Raw genomic sequence first — 21,963 nt, 5'->3', positions numbered from 1 at the left:
GCCGCTGTATCTATCAGTTATGCAGTTGCAGTTGACATCCGAATGACACCTTAAATCGCCGCGCCCGCACTAATTACCCACTTTATCTTAATTCAACATACTGTAATTATCTCGTTTGTGGGCGATGCTATCTCACTCTATTTGCTCTAGCTAGTTTGCAAATAATACAATAAAATTAATTTAATATTTTCAATAATGAATCGATATATTGCTAAACGAGTATAACTTCGAAGGACCATTTCGTGACGAACTGGACTTGAGGAGAAATAATTTGTATGCAAAATAATTATTAACTTTCGGTGGGAATGAACTTTGCGGGAAATAGAGCTACATGAATACATGATATTTCTGTTTTTAAAACATAGGTAGGAAACGTGCAGACCAGTCGCCTGATGGGAGAACAGTCACTTAGGCATCGCTAATCTTATAAAACCCTGAATACGTTTTGGAAGAACCGCATGTCATGCGCAATGGAAACACATCAACATTGAAACAATCTGGGGTTGTTTGTAGAAAAAAAATAAAAATATAGGCGCGTAGGGTCGATTGACACAAAATTTTAATTTCGCGCTTTTTACTACTAACAAATTGGTTTGCCATAAAATATATACGTGTTATTCTTGTGTTAAAAAGTCCTGCAACGCTCGCTACGGCTGGGCAAGTGTGCGCGGAATGCGGCCGCGTTGTGCAAGCGATGCGCCGGCGCGCCCGCGCTCACCTGCGCGCGCGCGCGGCTTCCGCGTGCGAGTGTTGCCAACACGGTGCCAGCCCGAATTGAGAAAGACGTTGCGGCCGATGTAAAAATCACATTCGATTTTTTTTATTAGCTATTTTTAGGTACAAAGAACAAAATATAATACACTAAAACATAGTTGACTTATACCTAATTAAAATACTATTAGATGTCAATGCATGGCAATAAAAAATATGTAATTAGTTGTTTCTAATTTTTTTACTAAAATAACAACGAGTATACATTTATCTACCTTGGTTTGGTAAAAATGCAAACAAAATTTTTCCATGAGCAGGTCCGTGAATCGCATGCGCCGCAGTGGACTTCCAGCTTTCGGGTATTTACTATTTATTTATCCCTAATTATCTACTGTCGTATCGATTCTCTTTTCTTTGACACAGAAAACAGACATTTGGCAACTGAGCCAAGTAGGCCTCACAAAAATGCAAAATGGCATTTTCGTTGGGCCCTAAGTAGCACGCAGATGCAATTTTGTGAAAAGAATTCGATTAAAAAGTGCAATAGCTGCATCTGTTTTCACCTGTCCGTCTTTAACGCTATTTTAACTCGTAAAAGAACACATTTGGCGAATAGTACGAGAAAATGATGTTCGTAAAATTCCAATTAAGCAAATATAAAATTGATCAAGCAAAAATATTTTTTTTTATAAAATATACCAAGTATAAATAAACCAGATCGGCAATTAGAGGGAGATAGCATCAGCCACGATGCTGAGAATTGCGACAACCGAATTGAGATAAACTAAGTAATTAGCGCGCGCGCGCAGCGATTTAGTACGCGCTTCGGGGGTAGCGTTCCAAAACGAGTGATTGCACGTGCGCGGATATGGAAATAATTTATTGTATTGTACGTATCTATTTTTCCGGAACGGAATACAAATCTGTTTTTGTTTATTATTAATTTCGTAGAAAGTTTAAGTGAATTTCACGGAATAAATAATGTAGAATTACAGCCGTATTCATAAACAGTTAGAGCATTGATCATCAGTTGCTGATAACCGGATGTCACAAAACGTGATTCATAAACACTTTTTAGCGCTAAACAGTTGATCATCTCTTTATTAAATCCTCGGAAAGTTACGGAGCCGAGGACCCTTCTTTATCTGTTTATTATCTGCTATTTTACAAGATGGCGGTCACGAAACAGCTGATTTTGGCAAGAGTGACAAGAGCAAGAGCAAATAGTACGTTTTGGTTAAAATCCCAAATGTGAATGGAAAACAACTTTAATATGTGCAATTACGTATTACATACCTGGATATAGTGCGAAAATGGCGCGAAACCTAAATATCCCGCTTTTTATAAGTTGTTTATGTGATTTTGTGTATGGTGATTTTCGTTTAACCAAAATATCGAAGAAGGCAACAGAATTCTATGATCGCGTAGTCGGAAAAATGCATCATAAACGGAGCGAGTTCCTCCCTCACAGCTATTAGGCGTTTGGAGAAATAGGTAAACCGCCAGATTCACTTAAATCTATGCGGGCCAGCTTCATTGCTCGCCATACAATCGCATTTTCGAAACCAAGTTTGGCTTGGCAAGTAATATAAGAGCGTTCCATGTTCCTAATTAAAAATATTTGGAGGAGTCGCCATCGTCGGACACGGCGAGGACTTACTTATATTTGTGCGTAAACCCTTTAGTTATTCGTTATTACCACTTGCCAGAAACGTTGTTTTTAATTTAAGATCAGGGTGTTCGCATTTCGCAAACTTAAATTTAATTGCATTTCTTGCGCACATTATACCTACCTATATAATATTATAGACCCTGTAAGAGTACTACATCAATCTCGTTCATAGTTTGCAATTGAATAACTAACCATTATACCTAATGAGATTATAATATTTACCATAAGTTAACTTGTTTTATAGACATATTTAACCGACTGTGTTTAATAAAAAATATCACAGGTAAGTAGGCACTACTTAAAAGTATCAACTTATTTACAGGTAAAAGAAGTGTGCACTCTTGTCAGTCTGGTAAAGTGATGAAAAATCTGAAAAAGTCACGGGTATATGCAGTCATTGCATAGGCAGTTTGCTCAATATTGGCTTTGAGCATAACAATTTGGCCTCCAGGTAAAAATATTGCAAGCTGAACTTTATAGAATGAAAGTTTCATTTATGTCAACTAATTATTCAGTATGGTCATCCAGGTTGGATTCTATACCTACCTGTTCTTGACGCTAAGGTTTCCAGTGCTCCCAAAAATGCACTGTCGGCTATTTGTAACTCCGCTAGTTGCCTGTAGGCTGCAGTGCTTAATATCAGATGGGCAGCACTAAACTTGTCCTTGTCATTGTCTGGTATTCAAAAATACCTTTTAATTTTATTCTACATAAGAACCATTAATTACCAATATTATTTTTGAACTTCTTTGAACTAGGTACATAGCATGAACTTACCTATGAATATCTACTTTACTTTATATAAATTGTACACTTTCATCAGAACAATATTGCAAACACATGAATATCATAAATATGTGCAAAATAGGGTCCTACTTTCCTTTTTAGAACTCTCAAAATGATTTGCTATTATGGTATTTATATGAAAATTTATTTTCTAATAATAATCTGGTGCTTTATTTTATACATGGTATGGTGTGACATAATTTATTTTAAGTACAGGAAACATCCCTATTAGACTGCTAGATACATTTAAGATTTTATTGCATTGTAATTAGAAAAATGGAATTTTGAGTATTTCAATATGGGTACAGTCGCCTGCAATAATATGTTACTCTTCGAAGGCTGCAAAAATGTGCAATGCTCTTATGGGCCTTTGTTGTGTAACATATTATTGCAGGTGACTGTACATCATTAATAAAAATTGTACAAACCTTAACAAGTCAAAAAATATATTTAATTAGTAAAATAAAACACCAATTAAATTAGAACAATTTTATTACTTCAACCTAAATCAAGCTAGGTTTTCATTTTGATGTTTTTTTTCTTTTAGGTTTCTTGCTGATTTCCTGCTGGGACTTGCAGTGTACGGAGTCAGTTACACTTCTCTGACCAATATTCACAGCTGTTCACAGGCCACAGCTTTTCTTCCAAAGCCTGGAGTTATTCAACAATAACAGTGGCTAATGATGGTACTTTCAGGATCTGAAAAGATGCAATAATTTGAATAAAAGTATTTTTGTATTCAACAATTTTCTTTAATTTTTAGCTTATGATATAATGGATGTACTTAAGTGAGGGTCACATGATTCAATATAGTTATGGTAACTAAGTATCATTTTAAGCTATAGACAGAGATCAATATGACTTCATTTATTATTCATTACCTATTAGGTACTATAATATGATATCATTGTACATTGACCTTGCAAACTCTCTGGAATAGATGTCCAAACTGTCTGATGAGATATAGATTAGCCAACTTAATTATAACCAACTGTACGCAGAAAACATCTTATTTTTAATCAGCAGGTACACAGTATCTATACACACACCTGTACACTGGTATTTAAATACTGCCTAATTTGTGAACCATCCTTCCTCGTAGTAAGTAGGTTGGCTAGGTGATCGAGTATAATAACCATCGCATTGTTCCATGCATAAAATAAATACCATTACAAAATTATTACTAATGACACGATGACAAGAAGTAAACTCGCGACACAACGGCTTGTTACAATAAAACATCACTTGTACATATAATTATCATTTGGTTCCATTGTATGGTTAAGAAATATAATACCTATAATAGGTAGGTACCTATGCATAATTTTAAACAAATACACCAAGCTCCACAAAGCACGGATAAATTTACCAAATTTATAAGTGTTATAACCTTTAAATAATGTCAAAGCCGTCAATGCAAGTGTCAATCTTAACATGTTCAGATACTACATTTTATGTTACGTACCTATGTCTATAATATATTATAAATAGATGGTCATGCCCAAAATTTGAACTGTACCTAGAGTTATCATCAAAATCGCTGCAGACTTTTCTTTGTCTAACTCTAAACACTGCAGGTATGTAAGGTAAACAAGAAAGTATAGGACATTGTTCATACCTGATTTAGTGAGTCTGAATGGACTTCGTTTTGTTGACCCGTTGTGAATTTCTGCCGCAACCAGAATAAATTAGTGTGAACTCATGAACCATTATTCAATGGTTCTTCTTGCGGAGGCGAGTGGGGTCTGGTACGGTATCTGGCTTCGACTTCTTCTCTTCGCTAATTATGCACTTCTCGGTTAGTTTGAAAGAACCCCACTTCTTTCGACTCCATTCCACATAATATTGAAACTAAAAGCAATAAGATATAGGTATATCAACATTGCAGTGAACTCATATTATTACTTGTTGCTGTATAAGATACTTGTCTGTAAACGTAGTTACTCACCAAGTTTTATAAAATTTCCAGCCATGCAGCAATCTTTAATTATTTTTGTGGCACAGAAGCTATTTTAATAAGAGATAATTCCGAAAATTAGTCAAAATAGTAAATCAACTTCTTCATGATATTACGATTGGCCGCTAGTGCTGCTGTCAAACTTTTTTTTTAATTTAATGTTCAGCCATATTTTAGTCTATGATGCGCCAAGATGCCAACATAACGCGTCTAATCTGCTTATTAGTTAAGAAGCCCCTAATAAACGTTTATAAATCATGGTTCTTATCAACGGCTTATTAAGCCTAAACAGCGGATTAGCTAATAAGCTGATCATTCCTCATTTAAGGATTTTTTATGAATACGGCTGTTAGCCTTTGTGAATTGCTGCATACATTCAATCACATATGTGGGCTAGGAAAACGCGCGGTAGCGGTAACAGAAGCGGCGAATAACTATAGATTTTCATACAGAATCCAGAAATTATATGTCACATCATCATCGGCCAAATTTTAAAGACTGATTTCATCGATTCTTTAAGGCTATTAGGTTGACTTGAAGCATAATTTACCAGATTTCATACACTCATGGCGACTCGCCGCTATCGCTACCGGTGCAGGTTTCGCTACCGCTGCCGCTTGAACTCGTGGCCACACCATAAGTGTTAGCCGCGAATTACGGGTCAGCGACGATGAGTACTTGTACGTCCTCTTAAGCCAATAATGGGGCTTCACTGTGACTCATCCGTGATGTTTCCTCACTACTACTATGTATTCTTGTCTTAGGGCTGTTAGGTAATCACGACGAGGGAAAACATAACCCGCCGGAAAGGAAAATATTGCTGAGCTAAATGGTTGATTATCACAAGAAAAGAAAAACAAAATATCTATCAGTCGTCGCCCGATCTTAAAATTGATCATTTCATCGGTTGGCCACGTCAGGAAAAAGTCAAACCTAACCATATAATGAAGAGATTAATTATAAAATGGCATGTCTGCATTATCCATATCCAAGCAGTTCTGGACAAAAAAAAACTGTTATCTGACGAGTTTGATCCGAAATAATGCAGATATACGGATACGAATCTCACCTTTATGGCAATTTGTTGAAAAATTTTGAATTTAACTCTGCGGGGATCCACAAATTTTCTCATCCTTATACAACTGCACTGAGAATGTATACATTTATGCTATTACCGTATCGTGTTGCTAAAGATATTGACAATATAAAAGTAATATTACATTATTTACTCACATTCTTAACAGCAGGAAACTGGTAGTTAATGTTATTTGACCAATAATTTACCCGCGCAAAACATGCCTCTTAACCAGACAAGCAATTTGCCTGTCCCAATCTTTGGCCAATCTGCATATTTCAAAGCGTTATTGCATTTAACTGCTTATTTAAACAAATGCACGTTTCCGTTCGAAATTTAAATGTAAACGGATTCGTTTTCGAAATCGGCTGCGTTCGAATTATCATGTCAATTCTGTAAATTTCTTTATTTGTTCTGATAACGGGGTTGGCCGGTCGAAATATTTTAGTGATGGCGCCAGCATAAGGTTAATTTGTCAATCCTAAGAACAGTGTCAAATACTTTTTTTTTTGCATCCAAACTATATTCCATTCTGACAGGTTTGCTAGCATTTCCGATTGCGATCCATATACTTATTTTTATACAAAATGGTTTCCATTACGTCACGCGCATACAAATAAAATGTGACGTTCCGGAACAACTGAAAACAACTGTAACTTTTTACAATAACAGTACCTAAAACTCAATTTCTTATAAGTATATTTCTTATTTGGCAATGCAGGTAATAATAAACTACACTGAACTAGTCCATCGCTTTCACCCAATAACCTAGTTCATTTTAGATTTCATCAACTCTCAATAGCCCTTACACCCTGGCGGGTGCTGCCTCTGCGTGCGTCCCATGACACGGGTAAGGGCAGCATCCGCTCGGTGTACCCCTTACATTTCATTAAAGTGTCAAAAGGGCCTCTACGTGTTGGCTTCGGCTCCGCGCACGCCTCCCAAAGGTCCGGAACACCATTGTTCCGTGATGGGAAAGACAAAGAACTACACTGAACCTGACATACGATTCGGTCAAAACGTGTTTTTTGAAAAACAAATTATAGCCAGCATTCAATGAATGTAGTATACATTAATTACCTTTGGGTATGGTGCTTTATGCGCACTAGTGTCCCATCTCCTCTCCCAGACGCAACCCCCCATTTTAGCATGAAATATATCCCGGTTGACAGTTTATTTTATATTTTTTGGGGAAATATAGGTAAGGGTGTTTTAATAAAACGTTCCAGCTATTCAGTAACAATACGAAAATTTAAGTCACCTCAGCAACCTGCTGCACATGTTTTCCTGATCACACCCACTTGCTTTCCTAAGGACCACGCCAGCTTCATCATTAAACACAATCTCGACTTATTAGTCGGCATCACGTGGCCATTCGTCATAAGCTGGCGAAGGCACCCACACCGGTCCTTTGATTCCCGTTGGCTATTGAGGCGAGTTCTCAAGCGAACCAGCAGACGTAGTTAGGATGGCTTTATCCATGTGATAAAATAACCGTCAATTTTTAACACCGCGGGATTGAAAGTGACGTAGCGGACAGAAACGACCATCATATATGGACTGGGGGGGCTAGCCAAGATGACAACCGTACATCAACAAACGCGAAACGATGACAGATTATCAATTTATCAGTATGACAGATGCTACGAAAAATCACGTGACTATTTCCATAGATTATTTATGTTTCTATTAGCGTTTTATATCAACGATTGTTTCTTGACTAGACCCTTGTACAAAAAAAAAAACTTTTTATTAAGGAAATAACAAGTAAGACTTTCGGTATGAGAAATTGCTCCGGCGCGTCACACAAATAAAGTGACAATCCGGAAACATTTATTAGACGACGGAAAAATGAATTTTAGACAGCAATATTCGTAACATTTCAAATTTCGAAAACTGGTGATTTATTAGTGTGACGTTATATTTATACTTATAGTGAGTTATTTATGTTTTATACTTTAAAATCATTGATAGTAGATCATTATCATACAGGTTTTAAGCATTCCACTCGCCTCTAATCTAATCTATGAGTAATAACTGCAAATCCCTGTCCTAGGTTCCGCATATCGTAACCCACGCAACCTCCTAACCAAGTTTGTAATTTAGAAAGGAACCTTATTCTATAGGCATTAAAATTGGTTATGTAACTGTGTGAGATAGATACGAGGTTGGGTAAGTTGTTGTTTCTCATTAGCTCTCACATTAATTTATAACCAGGGTTTACATATGCATGCGCAGCCTTCGACGACTTCGGAAGGCGTAGGGATGGGACTCTGTTTAATGGGAATTTAATTTCTTTGTTTTGTTACCATGCAGTTCCATAAAAGTATTTTTTGCTTGAAGTCTGGAAAGAATGTAGTCAATATTGATATACATACGAAAATTGTGAAGTCTTTTAACAATAACACTATATATTGTTAAAATCTTATATATAAATGAAAATTCGTAATAGCATCGAATAATAGTGACGTAGTGGAAAGTGGAAATTGGTTCCGCTTGGTTTTCTGTGGTCAAACATTGCTATGCAATCGTAAATCAACACTAGACTAGACTATAGGTGTCATGAGCCGTTACGAAGCCATAATCAGGATCGAACACTGAAAACTCGGCAGTTGCGGCCACATTTTAGTAATCAGTAATCAGTGTGATTATACTGTTTTTTGCTTTATTAAAAATAGTTATTCATGACGTAGTAGAAATTGGTTCTGCTTGGTTTTCTGTGGTCAAACTTTTTTAAGCAATCGCAGAACAACACTAGACTGAATAAGAGTCTAGACTAGGTGTTATGAGCCCTTACGAAGCCATAACTCAGTGTTCGTTCTTGATTGCGGCCACATTTCACCTCTAATGTCCGCTGTTTCATTCCTTTTATATATTAAGATATATACTAATAGTTTCCTAATAGCATCGAATACGCGCATAGGTAAAAAATCGTGACGTAGTGAAAAGTGGAAATTGGTACTGCTTGGTCTGTGGTGAAACTTTGCTGAGCAATCGTAGAACATCACTAGACTGACTGTAGGTGTTATGAGCCCTTACGAAGCCATAACTCAGTGTTCGTTCCTGATTGCAGCCACATTTCACCTCTAATGTCCGCTGTTTCATTTCTTTTGTATATTAAGATATATACTAATAAAGTTTCCTAATAGCATCGAATACGCGCATAGATAAAAAATCGTGACGTAGTGAAAAGTGGCAATTGGTACTGCTTGGTCTGTGGTCAAACTTTGCTGAGCAATCGTAGAACATCACTAGACTGACTGTAGGTGTTATGAGCCCTTACGAAGCCATAATTCAGTGTTCGATCCTGATTGCGGCCACATTTCAGTAATAAGTAATCAGTGCGTTTATAATATTTATTGCTTTATTAAAAATATTAAAAATCGTGGAAATCCGTGGTCTCTGCCTACCCCTCCGGGAAATAGGCGTGATTATATGTATGTATGTATGTATGTATGTATGTATGTATGTAAAAATCGTGATTTGTGAGTAAGTGGAAATCGGTTCTGAAAGGTTTTCTGTGGTCAAACTTTGCTGAGCAATCGCAGAACAACACTAGACTGACTAAACTGTAGGTGTTATGAGCCCTTACGAAGCCATAACTCAGTGTTCGTTCCTGATTGCGGCCACATTTTACCTCTTAATGTCCGCTGTCCCGTTTAATTTGTATTTCCGAGGGAATTATATAATTAATTCATACTGTTTCTGTAAATGGCATAGGAGTGAACGTAAATTAAACCACAGAGAAGAGATACATAGAGCGCTCACTCCATAGGTAGGTACATCAGTTTTGGTACCTACCAAAAATACTATTATTCTCATAGTTGACATCTAGCGACGAGTAGCGGAATTATCAGTACTGCGCTATAGACATTTTTTTTACTAACTAGTTTTCCGGCTCAGATTTCACGCTGATACGATCGGATAATTGCCTCTGACTGTACCATAATCTACTAAGTCTAGTACCACACTTCCGCGTCTATGGCTCCTGTTCCGATAACGAGCTAAGTGTGAAAGGGCCCTATAAATTAGGCCTCGGCTTTATTCCAAAACGCCTTAACCGCCGAACTAGTCTTAATAGAATTGAGCCTTTTAAAAACAATACAGTCGCCATCAGATATATCCGAGGGGTCAACGTGCCCACAAATATCTGAACACGCCTCTATTGTCAAGGCGTTAGAGTGCGTGTTCATATATTTTTGAGCAACTCGGCCGCTCCGATATATCTGATGGCATCTGTACAATGGGCAACATAGTGATGTAAAGTAACTGGTTTAGTGTATAGATGGGACGTTATGGTATTAAGGGATATTAATGTGTGGCCTAGTCTGTTGTGGACAGTAGAATAGTACAATTCAATACAATCTAACACATCGTAAATACGGACCAGAATAATAAATATACTGGGTTATTTTATTGGGGTTCCGTACCATTGCTGTAAAGGGTAAAAACGGGACCCTATTACTAAGACTCCGCTGTCAGTCTGTCTGTCACTAGGCTGTATCTCATGAACCGCGAGAGCTAGGCAGTTGAAATTTTCACAAATGATGTGTTCCTGTTGCCGCTATAACAACAAACACTATAAACAGAATATAATGTGAGGCTCCCATACAACAAACGTGATTATTTTGCCGTTTTTTAGTTTTTTGCATAACGGTACGGCACCCTTCGTGCGCGAGTTCGAGACGTAACGTCAGGCTTCTATGAAATTATGAGTATTATGACGTAGGTATAAACAACACATGCACTGCGTAGGCTATCAAAATCGCTGCAGATTTTTCTTGGTCTAACTCTATTATGGCTCCTCTACACGATGGGCCAACGCCGGCCACTCCAAGGGACGCATTTATGCGTTAGAGGGAGCAAGTGATATTGCTATCTCATTCTACCGCATGGCTGCGTCCCTTGGAGTGGCCGGCGTTGGCCCATCGTGTAGAGGAGCCATTACACCAGAAAAGTCCGGAAGATGTGCAAGTCATCGCGTCTAGTCCAATATGGTCATGCAATGTGTTCGCAACATTATGGGAGCGTCGGACGAGTCGAATTGTGTCGGAGCGCCATCTAGTTTTTCTGGTACTGAACTCTTCCTGTTCATGTCACTCTAGCATGCTCATCGTAGCAATAACAAGGTGTCAGGTGTGTGTATACAGGGTGTCCCAAGACTATGGGACATCAAGGGAAATTACCTTAAATATCGTAGATAGGTTATTTTGCTGAAAGAAGACATTATTCTAATTTAAAAAACAATTTAAACTGCATTTATAGATTTTTAAATAATTACTTGGTTGAACCGGGAATCGAACCCGCTACACGAGAAAAAAAATACAAAGGAGGCAAAGTAATCAGTAACCTTACCATGAGTGTGTCATGTGTCTACATAATTAACTTTCTATACATCTCGCTCGCACTATTCGCACTAATATGTCAGTACGAGCGAGATGCATAGAAAGTACGTTCACGCTATAGCGTTTATGTCCGTGCCAAACTGGTGGTAGCCACACTGATGCAAAATTTGAGTTGTTTGCTCATAACTTTGCCCCCTTGTAAAACAAATAACTATGTATTTACGTTTAACCTCGTGAGTCATGCTAGGGACGCGAGCTAGCCCTGCGTACGCGCAGGTCAACGCAGCGCGCCTGGTTTTTGCGCGCGCGACACCTATATAAGGTCTGTATTAAAATTCATGCCTCATCCTTACGATGTCAACTATTATGAATATTTATAGTACCAGGAACATGCAATATTTGATACCCATCGATAGTTCTTTAACTCGGTAACTTGCACAACAAGCTGATGTTTCTAAAGTCTAATTAAATCAAGAGGGGAGCTAACGCAAAGTTATAGTTTTTACACTTTTTACAGTTTTATATATTGAATTTTTACACAGGCAGTAGCGTTGAGACTTCTCACATTTTTTTAAATAAGGTTTTTGCTGTGCTGTGAATCTGGCATATTTTTCTGCATAATTTAGTCTAAGCCAAGTTTGCACCAACTTGGCAGCAACAATATTGCGCCATCGCCTTATGTGGTTCATATTTTCATATGAATTTTGACTTTTGTGGACGGATGGACGTCGACGGTCTATATAAAGTTGGTCAAACAGATCTTGTCAGTAGAAAAAGGCGGCAAATTTGAAAAATTTATGTGTTTTAAGTGTCTAATTTCAAGTGACATTTTAGCTTTATTTTACAATATTTCAAAAATCTTTGGCGTAATTTTGGCATAATCTAGACATTAGTATTATTTTACTAACATTTTTTCAAAATCCCAGTTGGCAATACTGCCCTCGCTTTTGAGGCACTGGGCACCACAATAAAGAAACCATATTTATTTATTTATTTATTTAAACTTTATTGCACAAAAGAAAACTTATCGTACAAAAGGCGGACTTAATGCCAAAAGCATTCTCTACCAGTCAACCTTAAGGCAAAGCAGAGAGATTGTGGGCGGTGCAACTGCTACTACTACTAACAAAAATATAAGAACGCAACGCTAATTTAAGGAATTTTAACATACATACGCAAGTACATCAAAATATACACGATACATATAATATAAATATAAATATACATATATATATATATATACCTAACATTAAATATATACAATAAAATATATAACTTATATAACTAAAACCATACCTATATTTGCAAGTTTTTGTCTGTCTGTAAGTTCTTTGTACTTATTAGCGGATATCATTAACTCGCCCGGCTTCCAAATCGAGCCGATACTGATACCAGTTTTTTTACTTCACTTCCAAGGAAACAGAAATGATAACGATTTCCGCAAAAACAGCAAAAACTGACCTTAGTTATTTTTAATGCTTTTGCTTTTTATTACAAGCTTTTATTTAGTTTCACCTGACCGTTGTCTGTCTGTCTGTAATCAAATCTTGCAAGTTAAATTTGATCCACTTTCCGGTTTCCGATTGAGCTGAAACTTTGCATGCATGTATAAATCGGATGACAATGCAATATTATGGTACCATCGAGCTGATCTGATGATGGAGACATGAGGTGGCCATAGGAACTATGTGATGAAACAACGCTACCTAATTGTGTTAGGGATTTTTAGAATTGTCTCGATGAGTATTAGTTGTCTTTCTTAAGAAAAGTACAGTCAGCGATAAAAGCTTGTACCAAAAAAGATTTTTTTGCCAAAAACTTATTGAACGAGAAACGTTTTCTTATAGTCCTACACTCTATATGTAGACTTGACCAGCATTAATTTACTGGTGCAGTATTGCAGCGCGACATTACTGCTGAATAGAGATGCCCCGAATAGTGGTTTTGGCCGAATACCGAATATTCGGCCCGTCTCTCGGCCGAAGCGAATAACCGTTGTACAATTTGAGTCACATTTATTATAAAAACTGTTCGCCAACAAAGCACAACGTTTGCTAAGATTAAATTTTTGCTGCTCAGAACTAGGCAATGTCAGAGTTAATAAAATCGAACATGATAAAAATAAAATTATTAATAACCAACAAATGCTCAAAAAACAGTGTTTGTATTTAACAACTTTCCAAGAAGACATTTTAAACATTAAACTTTAGAGGTTTGCGGTTATCTCTTTAGGTAGGTGTTACAGATATTCAACATAATAGTATTAGGCAACATTCGGCCGAATACCGAATATCCGGCAAAGTGGCTGATTAGGCCGAATCCGAATAGTTGCCGAATATTCGTGGCATCTCTACTGCTGAATGCTTTGTTGCCGCAATCGTCACAAATCTGGGCAGCAACATCGATTTTGACATTTGCGACAGTAATACAGCCGGCAGTGTTGCCGTGCCGCATTACTGCAGCAGTAACACTGCTGCAGTTTGAATCCGAATGGCACCATGAACCTCATCAAAATACTTGTACAGATGAATAGTTCACACGCTCGCGCCGTCCATTTATTAGGGTGAATGCGCCTGTTAGCGGACACCCGCGCCCTAACGAGTCAATTATCCCGCGTAAGGGGACGGCTGAATTTGTACGCGCTAATGGCGCGAGTGAGATATCTATGGGATTGAAAACGCTTTGATTCGGACTGTGGGTGTAAAAAGATTTGCAGTTTGCGGAAATAATTAGAAGCTTGTTTTTTTTTTGTAAATTTCTTAGTGTTCCGCACAAAACTTTGTTCGCGGAACACTTATGGGATCACTTCAGTCTTGTAAACTAGTTAAATGTGTTTTTCTCAGAGACCGTTTGACGTAGATACATAGAATTTGCAATAGTTATAGCAATTACCACCACTAATATTATAAATAAGTCAAAACCGCTTATTTCTTATTTTTGGTTATGATATAAATTTGGTTTCTAGTATTATTCAAATATTCAAAATACTGACGAAGAGATATGATTGATATGTAGTCTTTGTGTTTGTATCCCAGTTATTTAAATATCCAACCGATCTGTAATTTTCTAGGATATAAGAACTTTTTGACTGAGCGAAGCGAAGGTCTCCGTTTCAGCCAGCTTAGCCAAGGTTACAATTGCTATCGCTTAAAGGCTTGCTACACGGTCGCCGACAAGCCCCCAGACCGCGTGGCCTTGGCCGGTCCCGGACCGTGTAGACAGTTGTTACCAACAAAATTTGACCAAAACTGTCCAAGGACAGACCAAGGTCAGACGGTTAGAAGGCTTGTCGGCGACCGTGTGCAAGCCTTTTAGACAACGAAAATCTTTATGTCTCTCTATCACTCTTCCATATTAATGCGACAATGACAGTTGCGTTTTGACAGCTACGGAGCGTAAGCGATTGGCATCTTGGCTACGCGGCCAGCTTGGACAAAAATGCATTTGTATGTCCGGATGGTCGCCTTACAGGTCCTATTTCTCAATCGATTCTCGTGATATTTTGTAAGCACGTTCTATAATTAGGTAGGTATTCCTATAGCATTTTTTGTCATTCTGTTTTTGGACATTTTTCAAAATGACGGAGCTTTGCCGGTTAGCGAGCCACTAGTTTTCAGGCGCAGTTCAGCCACTTGTAAGTCGGAGCATAAATGCGTTGTTGCTACACAGAGAGTAACCCTCTTATTCATAAACGTTTACTAAAGTTGACAAGTCGATAATAATCGTTTGTCCCTTTCCGACGTAGGTATAGGTATGATGAAAAAGGACAAACGATTATTATCGGCTTGTCAACTTCAGTAAACGTTTATGAATAAGGGGGCTACTCTTTAACAAAATAATTTTATGATGTGACTATTTTGAAGAATTTTTCTAAGAGTGAAGGGAAATAAAAATGACTTACGTGTTCGTCAAGCGAGTATGTTAACTCGCCATCGTCGTACAAAACGAACCACCTCCGCTGCCATCTCTGCAACAAAAGATAACATTAATTAGTATAAAACACTAATAATTTAGAATATACCTACTTAGGTGTCGACGGAAGACACACAGAAGACCGTTGAAGGTTGGACCTTGATTAAAAAAAATAGTCAAATGTTGTAGATTTTTTGAAGATCAATCGATTCGAATGAGGTTGAAGGTTTTTAATGACTTCCGCGGAGGGAGTCGCGGATTCCGCCACTAGTCATAAATAAGTGCCACTTACGAAGTAGGTGGACACTCAATTGATCTTTACAAATCACTATCTCTACAAAATCACCTCAACCCCTTATTATCTCGTAAATAATTACACGCAAGAGAAAAGGAGCTAAAATACTGAAAATTATACATCAGACAAGGACAAACTTATCTCCGTAACCGCAAACCATAATTAATTAGTAAATCATTCAGACAATGCTTTACGCAGTTACAAGGTAAACGCGCCTATACATGACACTCGAGCGAACGATGCCTATCGGCGTCGTGTCGACTCGCCGCTTGGCACCTACAATGGGGCACCAATCATTAAAAATATCACAAGTAGCTTCGACAACAAATACCGCTTAAGCTCTTATAAGACTATTTCAGCGGTTGTTTTCATCATTCTAAAAGGGTGTAAGTGAATGATGTTTAGTAAGGAGTTAAGCTGTTTGGTAGAGAGGAGAATGGGATACAATTAATGGGGCCCCAATTAACCTATTAGGACCTAACTGATAATGTAAGTTGGATAGCGGTATAAATCGTTGCAGCGTGTTGGATTGTGTTCGAATAATGGCTTATCCTTACATTAATGCTAATAGATATATGAATGCATAATAGAATAATATAGAGATTTAAAATTAACAAGACAATTATATACAATGACATGCGTTGGAGAAGTAAATACCAGTATTTTTTGTTAATTTCGGATTAAATTCAAATACTTTCGTTTTAATTTTGTATCAGGTTAAGCAATTAGGTACTTTTTACATAATTATGTTAGAAGACACTACTAGTAGCAGTAATGGTGAACATTTTGATGGCATTTTGATTTTTGATTTTGATAGTTGGGAAGACCGAGGTGAGTTAAAACAGAGGTAAGTTGAAACAACGGTAATTTGCCGGTATCTAATTGTCTCGAAGGTAGGACACATATTGAGGACCAGCGGACGATGGGGCGAGACTAAACATCTTTTTTTCTAGCTCGATAACAGTTATAAATGTCTCAAAATTTACGTTGTTTCAACTTACCTCTGTTTTAACTCGCCTCGGTCTTCCCTACGAAACAGATTTGGCATTAAATAACCTATTTGTATAACTGCCTATTTAATGTACTTATATATTTAAGTAGAAATAGTACCTAAGCATTCGAAAACACGTCATGGGACAATACACAAAACACAAATCAACCTAGCCCACGAAAAGCTCAATAAGTACCAGAAACCTACGTAAACTACAGCCATTGTCCCTACTTTTCGACACTCGTATAATATCAATCAAATGCCAACCTAAACCTAAACCTAGAACCTAAATCTAGAACCTATGTTAATTACATCTTCTCATGTTACAAGCCCTAAATGCCAGCTGCCGACATCTACGTAATTATACCGTTAAATTGCCATTGCAATTTGAATCTTAATGAATTGTCTTAAGGTGCTCGTCAGTAACGTATTGTTCAATCCGGCCAGGATTATAAAGTAGATAAATTAATACGTCCGTATGTTAATACAGACATTTGAATTTTCATTTCAACTGTATAAGATTAGGCAGTTGAATTAGGTAATGGTTATAGGTAAATGTAGTATGTTTTCATTTCAACTGTATAAGATTAGGCAGTTGAAGTAGGTAATGTTTATAGATAAATGTAGTATGTATACTTATTTATTTGCCCATACATTGAAAACAATTTAATTAAATATATGTGGCTAATTACTGAAGGAACTACTTACAAAAATCACAATAATTACGGTTGCTTTCATAATAACTACTCTAAGTATATTCTATACAGAACTGAAAAAAAAACAGTTTTTTGTGGTTTAATAAAACGTCGTATAAATACGTGTGCGCCCAAGGCATTTAAAAAAATGATTTTTTTTATTTTTATTGTAGGTTTTCTAGCTAGACAATCACGCCGTTGTATATCACAGAAAGATTACAGAATTGGTGGAATTTTTCATCACAACATTAAAACCTATTCCTCCCCTTATTCATAAAACAGAAAATCTTTATTAAATTTTGTCCCTTTCTCAAACACAAAATGTCAAAATGACAGATAACGACCAACTTACAAGGGCCTTTTAGGTTTGACAGGCTTTCACAAACAACGCCATTACTCTCGTAACTGAAATAAGTAAGAGTGAAGACTAAGCAAAGCCAGTAACAATGGCTAGTGTTTATAGTTTACGGCTTGCAAATGCCAGGTTATATCAGGCAGGCATCGACATAATTAGGCGCGGCACTCCCGCGATATTGCGATACGACAATTCTGGAGGCTTACCGCGAACCACGTTCGACGTGTTGCCTCCATGTTGCACTTGTATATTCGTACGTAAGTGTGACGGGGAGGCAACACATCGAACGTGGTTCGCGGTAAGCCCTCTGGCAACTCCGTACGTGACAATGGGCACGATTGACTGGCAACAAGTAGTCAAGTATTGGGCAATTTACCCTAAATTGATTCGGTAGCTTTCAAGATAGGTTAAAAAACTTAAGGGTCTTGTTATATAAAATTGTAGGGTAAACTTTTGTTTTATTTTTGGGATGTTTAATGTCATTTCTACCCAGAATCACGAGCTCATCAATGTTAGGTAATAGAAGAAAAAAAGTGTCTCTAAATTCCCATACATTTTTCGACCACTCCATTCCGTTACCGTCATACAAAGTCTAAAAAATATAACGGAATGGAAATATAAATCTTGGGACACTTATCTCCTACTCAGGATAAGAAGCGCGCGTGAATCGTAGTAGCGGCCTGATTCGAACTCTAAGATACGTCAAAAATTTCCTGACATATCCGATCCATGTCTTTAGCAAATTTTTGACGCATCTTAAAGTTCGAATCAGGCCGTAGACAGAACGACATTAATTAATGTTTACAATCTGAAAAAAGTGTAAGTAGTGTAAAGTGCGTAATAGTGACTTTTATATCTCTGTACTGATTTTCTCTTCCGCACCAATTGTAAGTTTCTGTTGCGCCCAATGGTTGACTGGTAGAGAATGCCTTATGGCATTAAGTCCGCCATTTGTACTTTTTTGTAATGTGTAATAAAGGTTAAATAAATAATTAAATTAAATGACCCATTAACCGTAGCATAGATACCCACTATCTATAAATACAGGTGTAACATCCAGCAGTGGGCGATTTATGCAGAACAGATCATATGGTCTAATCTAAAATCTCGCATACATTTGCCTAAGAATGAGGTAAAACAATGACTGATATATGCGTTGATTGTTATGATCTGACGCTTTGTTTACTAGTCTACTGATGAATATGGATGCATGGATTGTTTTGGTGAAAATAGTGAACATGATACAAAGATATAATACAGAGAAAAAATTAAATGAGTTAACTAAGCGAAACAGGCGAGTCTAAATTACAGATGTAGTGCATAATAATTTTCCATCGCATTTTCACGGAAACGTACGAACGTGTCTTGCTGTTTCAGTCAGTTTCGGGTAGTGATTTGTCGTTCCCGGGAAAATTCCCTGGGTGGGGGAAATTTCCTGGAAACGTTCCGGGAAATTTCCCATATGAAGGGAAAGTAGGGGAATTTTGGAATGGCGCATAGATATACTATTTTATTATCAGAAATTCAGTCGACATCCGAATGTCACCTTATTATGTAATTACTTATCACTTATTAATTAGGTACTTACATAGGTACGTCACCCTACCTTCCTTTCTTGGCATTACCTTCGACCTTGGCATTACTTCATCGTCTCATGAAATATATATTTTGTTTTTATTTTTCTACCATTGACAAACCTCTTGTCACATCTCCATACAATTCGTAACATTCTCATTGAATAAAAACTAAACGCAAATAATTACTAAGACGTACCGAAACAAAGCGTCCCGGTTTCCAAACCGCTCGCCAACCGCGTGCGAAACACTCTAATTGTTCTCCATTAAGCAAAACAACTAACTATTGAGTCGTTTCATACACTTTTGCAATGCCAACTTAACTATGCAATTGTAAAAAAATAAGATCTGACGACTCCTCATATGTTTATGTTTGGTAAAAACGGAAAATATAACTTACAGTTGCCTCCAGAAACTCGCGAACTAAATTGACAGGTCAATGTGCACAAATGATACCACAGTTTGGCCAGTGTTGTTCATATCGATATTTTCAAAAAAGTTTGAATTAGAGAATGTCGGTATTTCCAAAATTGTGCAATTTTATAGTACCTAATAGAGACAAGGATATTGAATAAACATATTGTAATTAAATAAATATTTTTATTTATTTTGTTTTATTTGTTAGGAAAACTTACAGCTAGAGTAACAATTAAGTTGTAGGTGATAATATAGAAAAAGTGATTTTGGCTCAAAATACAAAAAAGGCCGGCCCAGATGGGGAAATATTTTGTATAATGTGATTAATTTCTCATTTAATTCGAGTGGTGTGGACGCAGAAATTAAATCACCTCGGTATCCCTATTGCTTCGATTGTAAAGACCAGTCCCTAAACTGGACGTTTAAGTTGAGAATAAGGTCAAGATTTATAGATGGTCAAGCAAATCTTGTCAGTAGAAAAAGGCGCGAAATTCAAACTTACTTTGAGACGATATCCCTTTGCGACTTCATTTTTCAAATTTGCCGCCTTTTTCTACTGACAAGATCTGCTTGACCAAGTATAAATAATTATGGATCAATCTCATCTACCGGCCACATGTATAAAATTAAATCACCAATTTTAGATTTAAGCGACAACCGAGCTCTTGAAATAAAGAACGGCAAGTTGTTGCACACTAACATGACACTGAAATTTGTCAGTTTCTCATCCGCACCTCCTGATTTGATCGGTAACGACACAATCTTACAATCGAATTAACCACTTTTCTCGTCACATTCATATTAATCGAAATCGTTTGTGACCCCTTTATAATTTATGACATGGGTAGTAAGTGCAATATTTTACTTATCGATATCATTTTATCGACATATACCCGTGACTATTTTTTCTTTGCTATTCCTGGTATCATTTTATTTGTCAAACTCATGTCAATTTAGTTCGCGAGTTTATGGAGGCGACCTTAGTGTTGATTGGGCTAAGGGTACAATTAAAGAAAAATAATTGTATGTTGTGTTGATTCGTGTTGAAGGTCGAAATGTCAATCCGTCATGAGATTAAGTTGTTTTCTCACGCAGAAGCACTTTCAAATAGGTTGATTACAAAATACGGCCTAATATTTTGCAAGGTAACATAAAAACTAAGTCGTTTTGGCCTAAAGTAAATAAAGTCCATCGTTTCTAACTGTATGTTCTAAATTAGCAATAATATTTCAAATAAAATAAGTATAATTAGAAGACAATAGGGTACATTATGTTTCGTAAAAGGGCACTGTACAAAAAACTGTACTATGAGCTCTAAAACTTCATTTAAAAGTGAAGGCTTCACTTATCTGTGACACATCTGATCGTGGAAAATTGGTAAATTTTTCTCTTTCACATATCATATTTATTTCACATTAAGGTTTCGATGCAATTGCTAGTCTTTTAACAAATCATGCCAATACGCAATATCCAATACTGCAGAATGCAATAAAAAAGAAACCTAAATTACCAATCGAATAATGACAATCGGCATGCGTTTTACAACAATTAAGACGTAATACAGCAATAGTCGTGTGAACGCGACTGTATCAAGATTGCGGGTAATTGTATGGGCTGCGCGGGCGCAAGTGTCGTTGGAAAGTGCAACCGGCTAGAGGCCGCGCCATGGAGGTAGGAATATAGGGTCATAGTTTGCACACCGCGACTGCAGTATGAATTATTAAAAAAAAAATTAAACAAATAACTTTAAAAAATCTTCCAAAGATACGTTACAACTATGGAAAACTAAACACTTTGGTAAAATGTAATAGATTAACTTAGAATTAGGTAGACTATTTTTCGCATCGTAATCGATCCCATTTTTCATAAGGAGCAAACATGGGGTTTAATTTTAAAAGTTATCTAGTGAAAATGAAAATTAACCGGTTAAACCTGGGGTTGCCAGCCAAATTAAATTTTTAACCTTTTGAACGCCAACCGGCGCATCCATTTGCCGTGCCACTGACGCCACGGGGGTAAAATTCAGTTTTGTGAATAAATAATGCCAACCTAAAAATGGGGTGTTTTTCAGTAGATTTTCATCAAAAAACGATCGACGTCAAATGCCGTCTTTGGCGTTTAAAAGGTTAAGTTCTGATGGTGACGCTGAGACGCTGGGATAAGAGATAGTAGTTATTT

The 21,963-nt window shown here is 37.0% G+C and overlaps 2 protein-coding genes and 2 long non-coding RNA genes across 5 annotated transcripts in view; 2 read left to right on the top strand and 2 right to left on the bottom strand.

Moving 5' to 3' along the window:
- LOC134665450 (protein outspread) overlaps positions 1-21,963 on the bottom strand; it is a 417,047-nt gene that overhangs the window by 114,816 nt on the left and 280,268 nt on the right. Inside the window, exon 3 of the mRNA XM_063522424.1 lies at positions 15,448-15,513. Within this exon, the coding sequence (XP_063378494.1) occupies positions 15,448-15,513 (66 nt within the window). The remainder of the gene's footprint in view (positions 1-15,447; positions 15,514-21,963) is intronic.
- The window catches only part of LOC134665434 (uncharacterized), a 579,666-nt gene that overhangs the window by 539,463 nt on the left and 18,240 nt on the right, over positions 1-21,963 (top strand). The window lies entirely within an intron of this gene.
- On the top strand, positions 1,717-3,915 carry LOC134665625 (uncharacterized). Its single transcript, XR_010098402.1, has 3 exons — positions 1,717-2,205; positions 2,706-2,834; positions 3,717-3,915. It is a non-coding gene; the product is annotated as an uncharacterized LOC134665625 (long non-coding RNA).
- Positions 3,599-5,473, bottom strand: LOC134665626 (uncharacterized). 2 transcript variants are annotated; one of them, XR_010098404.1, is made up of 3 exons: positions 5,118-5,473; positions 4,788-5,020; positions 3,599-3,868 (listed from the first exon to the last, which is right to left on the bottom strand). It is a non-coding gene; the product is annotated as an uncharacterized LOC134665626 (long non-coding RNA). The 2 variants fall into 2 exon arrangements; XR_010098403.1 differs by having other exon boundaries at positions 4,788-5,473.

Source organism: Cydia fagiglandana, chromosome 6, assembly GCF_963556715.1.
Source record: "Cydia fagiglandana chromosome 6, ilCydFagi1.1, whole genome shotgun sequence".
NCBI lineage: Eukaryota > Metazoa > Arthropoda > Insecta > Lepidoptera > Tortricidae > Cydia > Cydia fagiglandana.
Note: the sequence above shows the minus strand (reverse complement) of the source record. Positions and strands in the feature narration are given on the sequence as shown.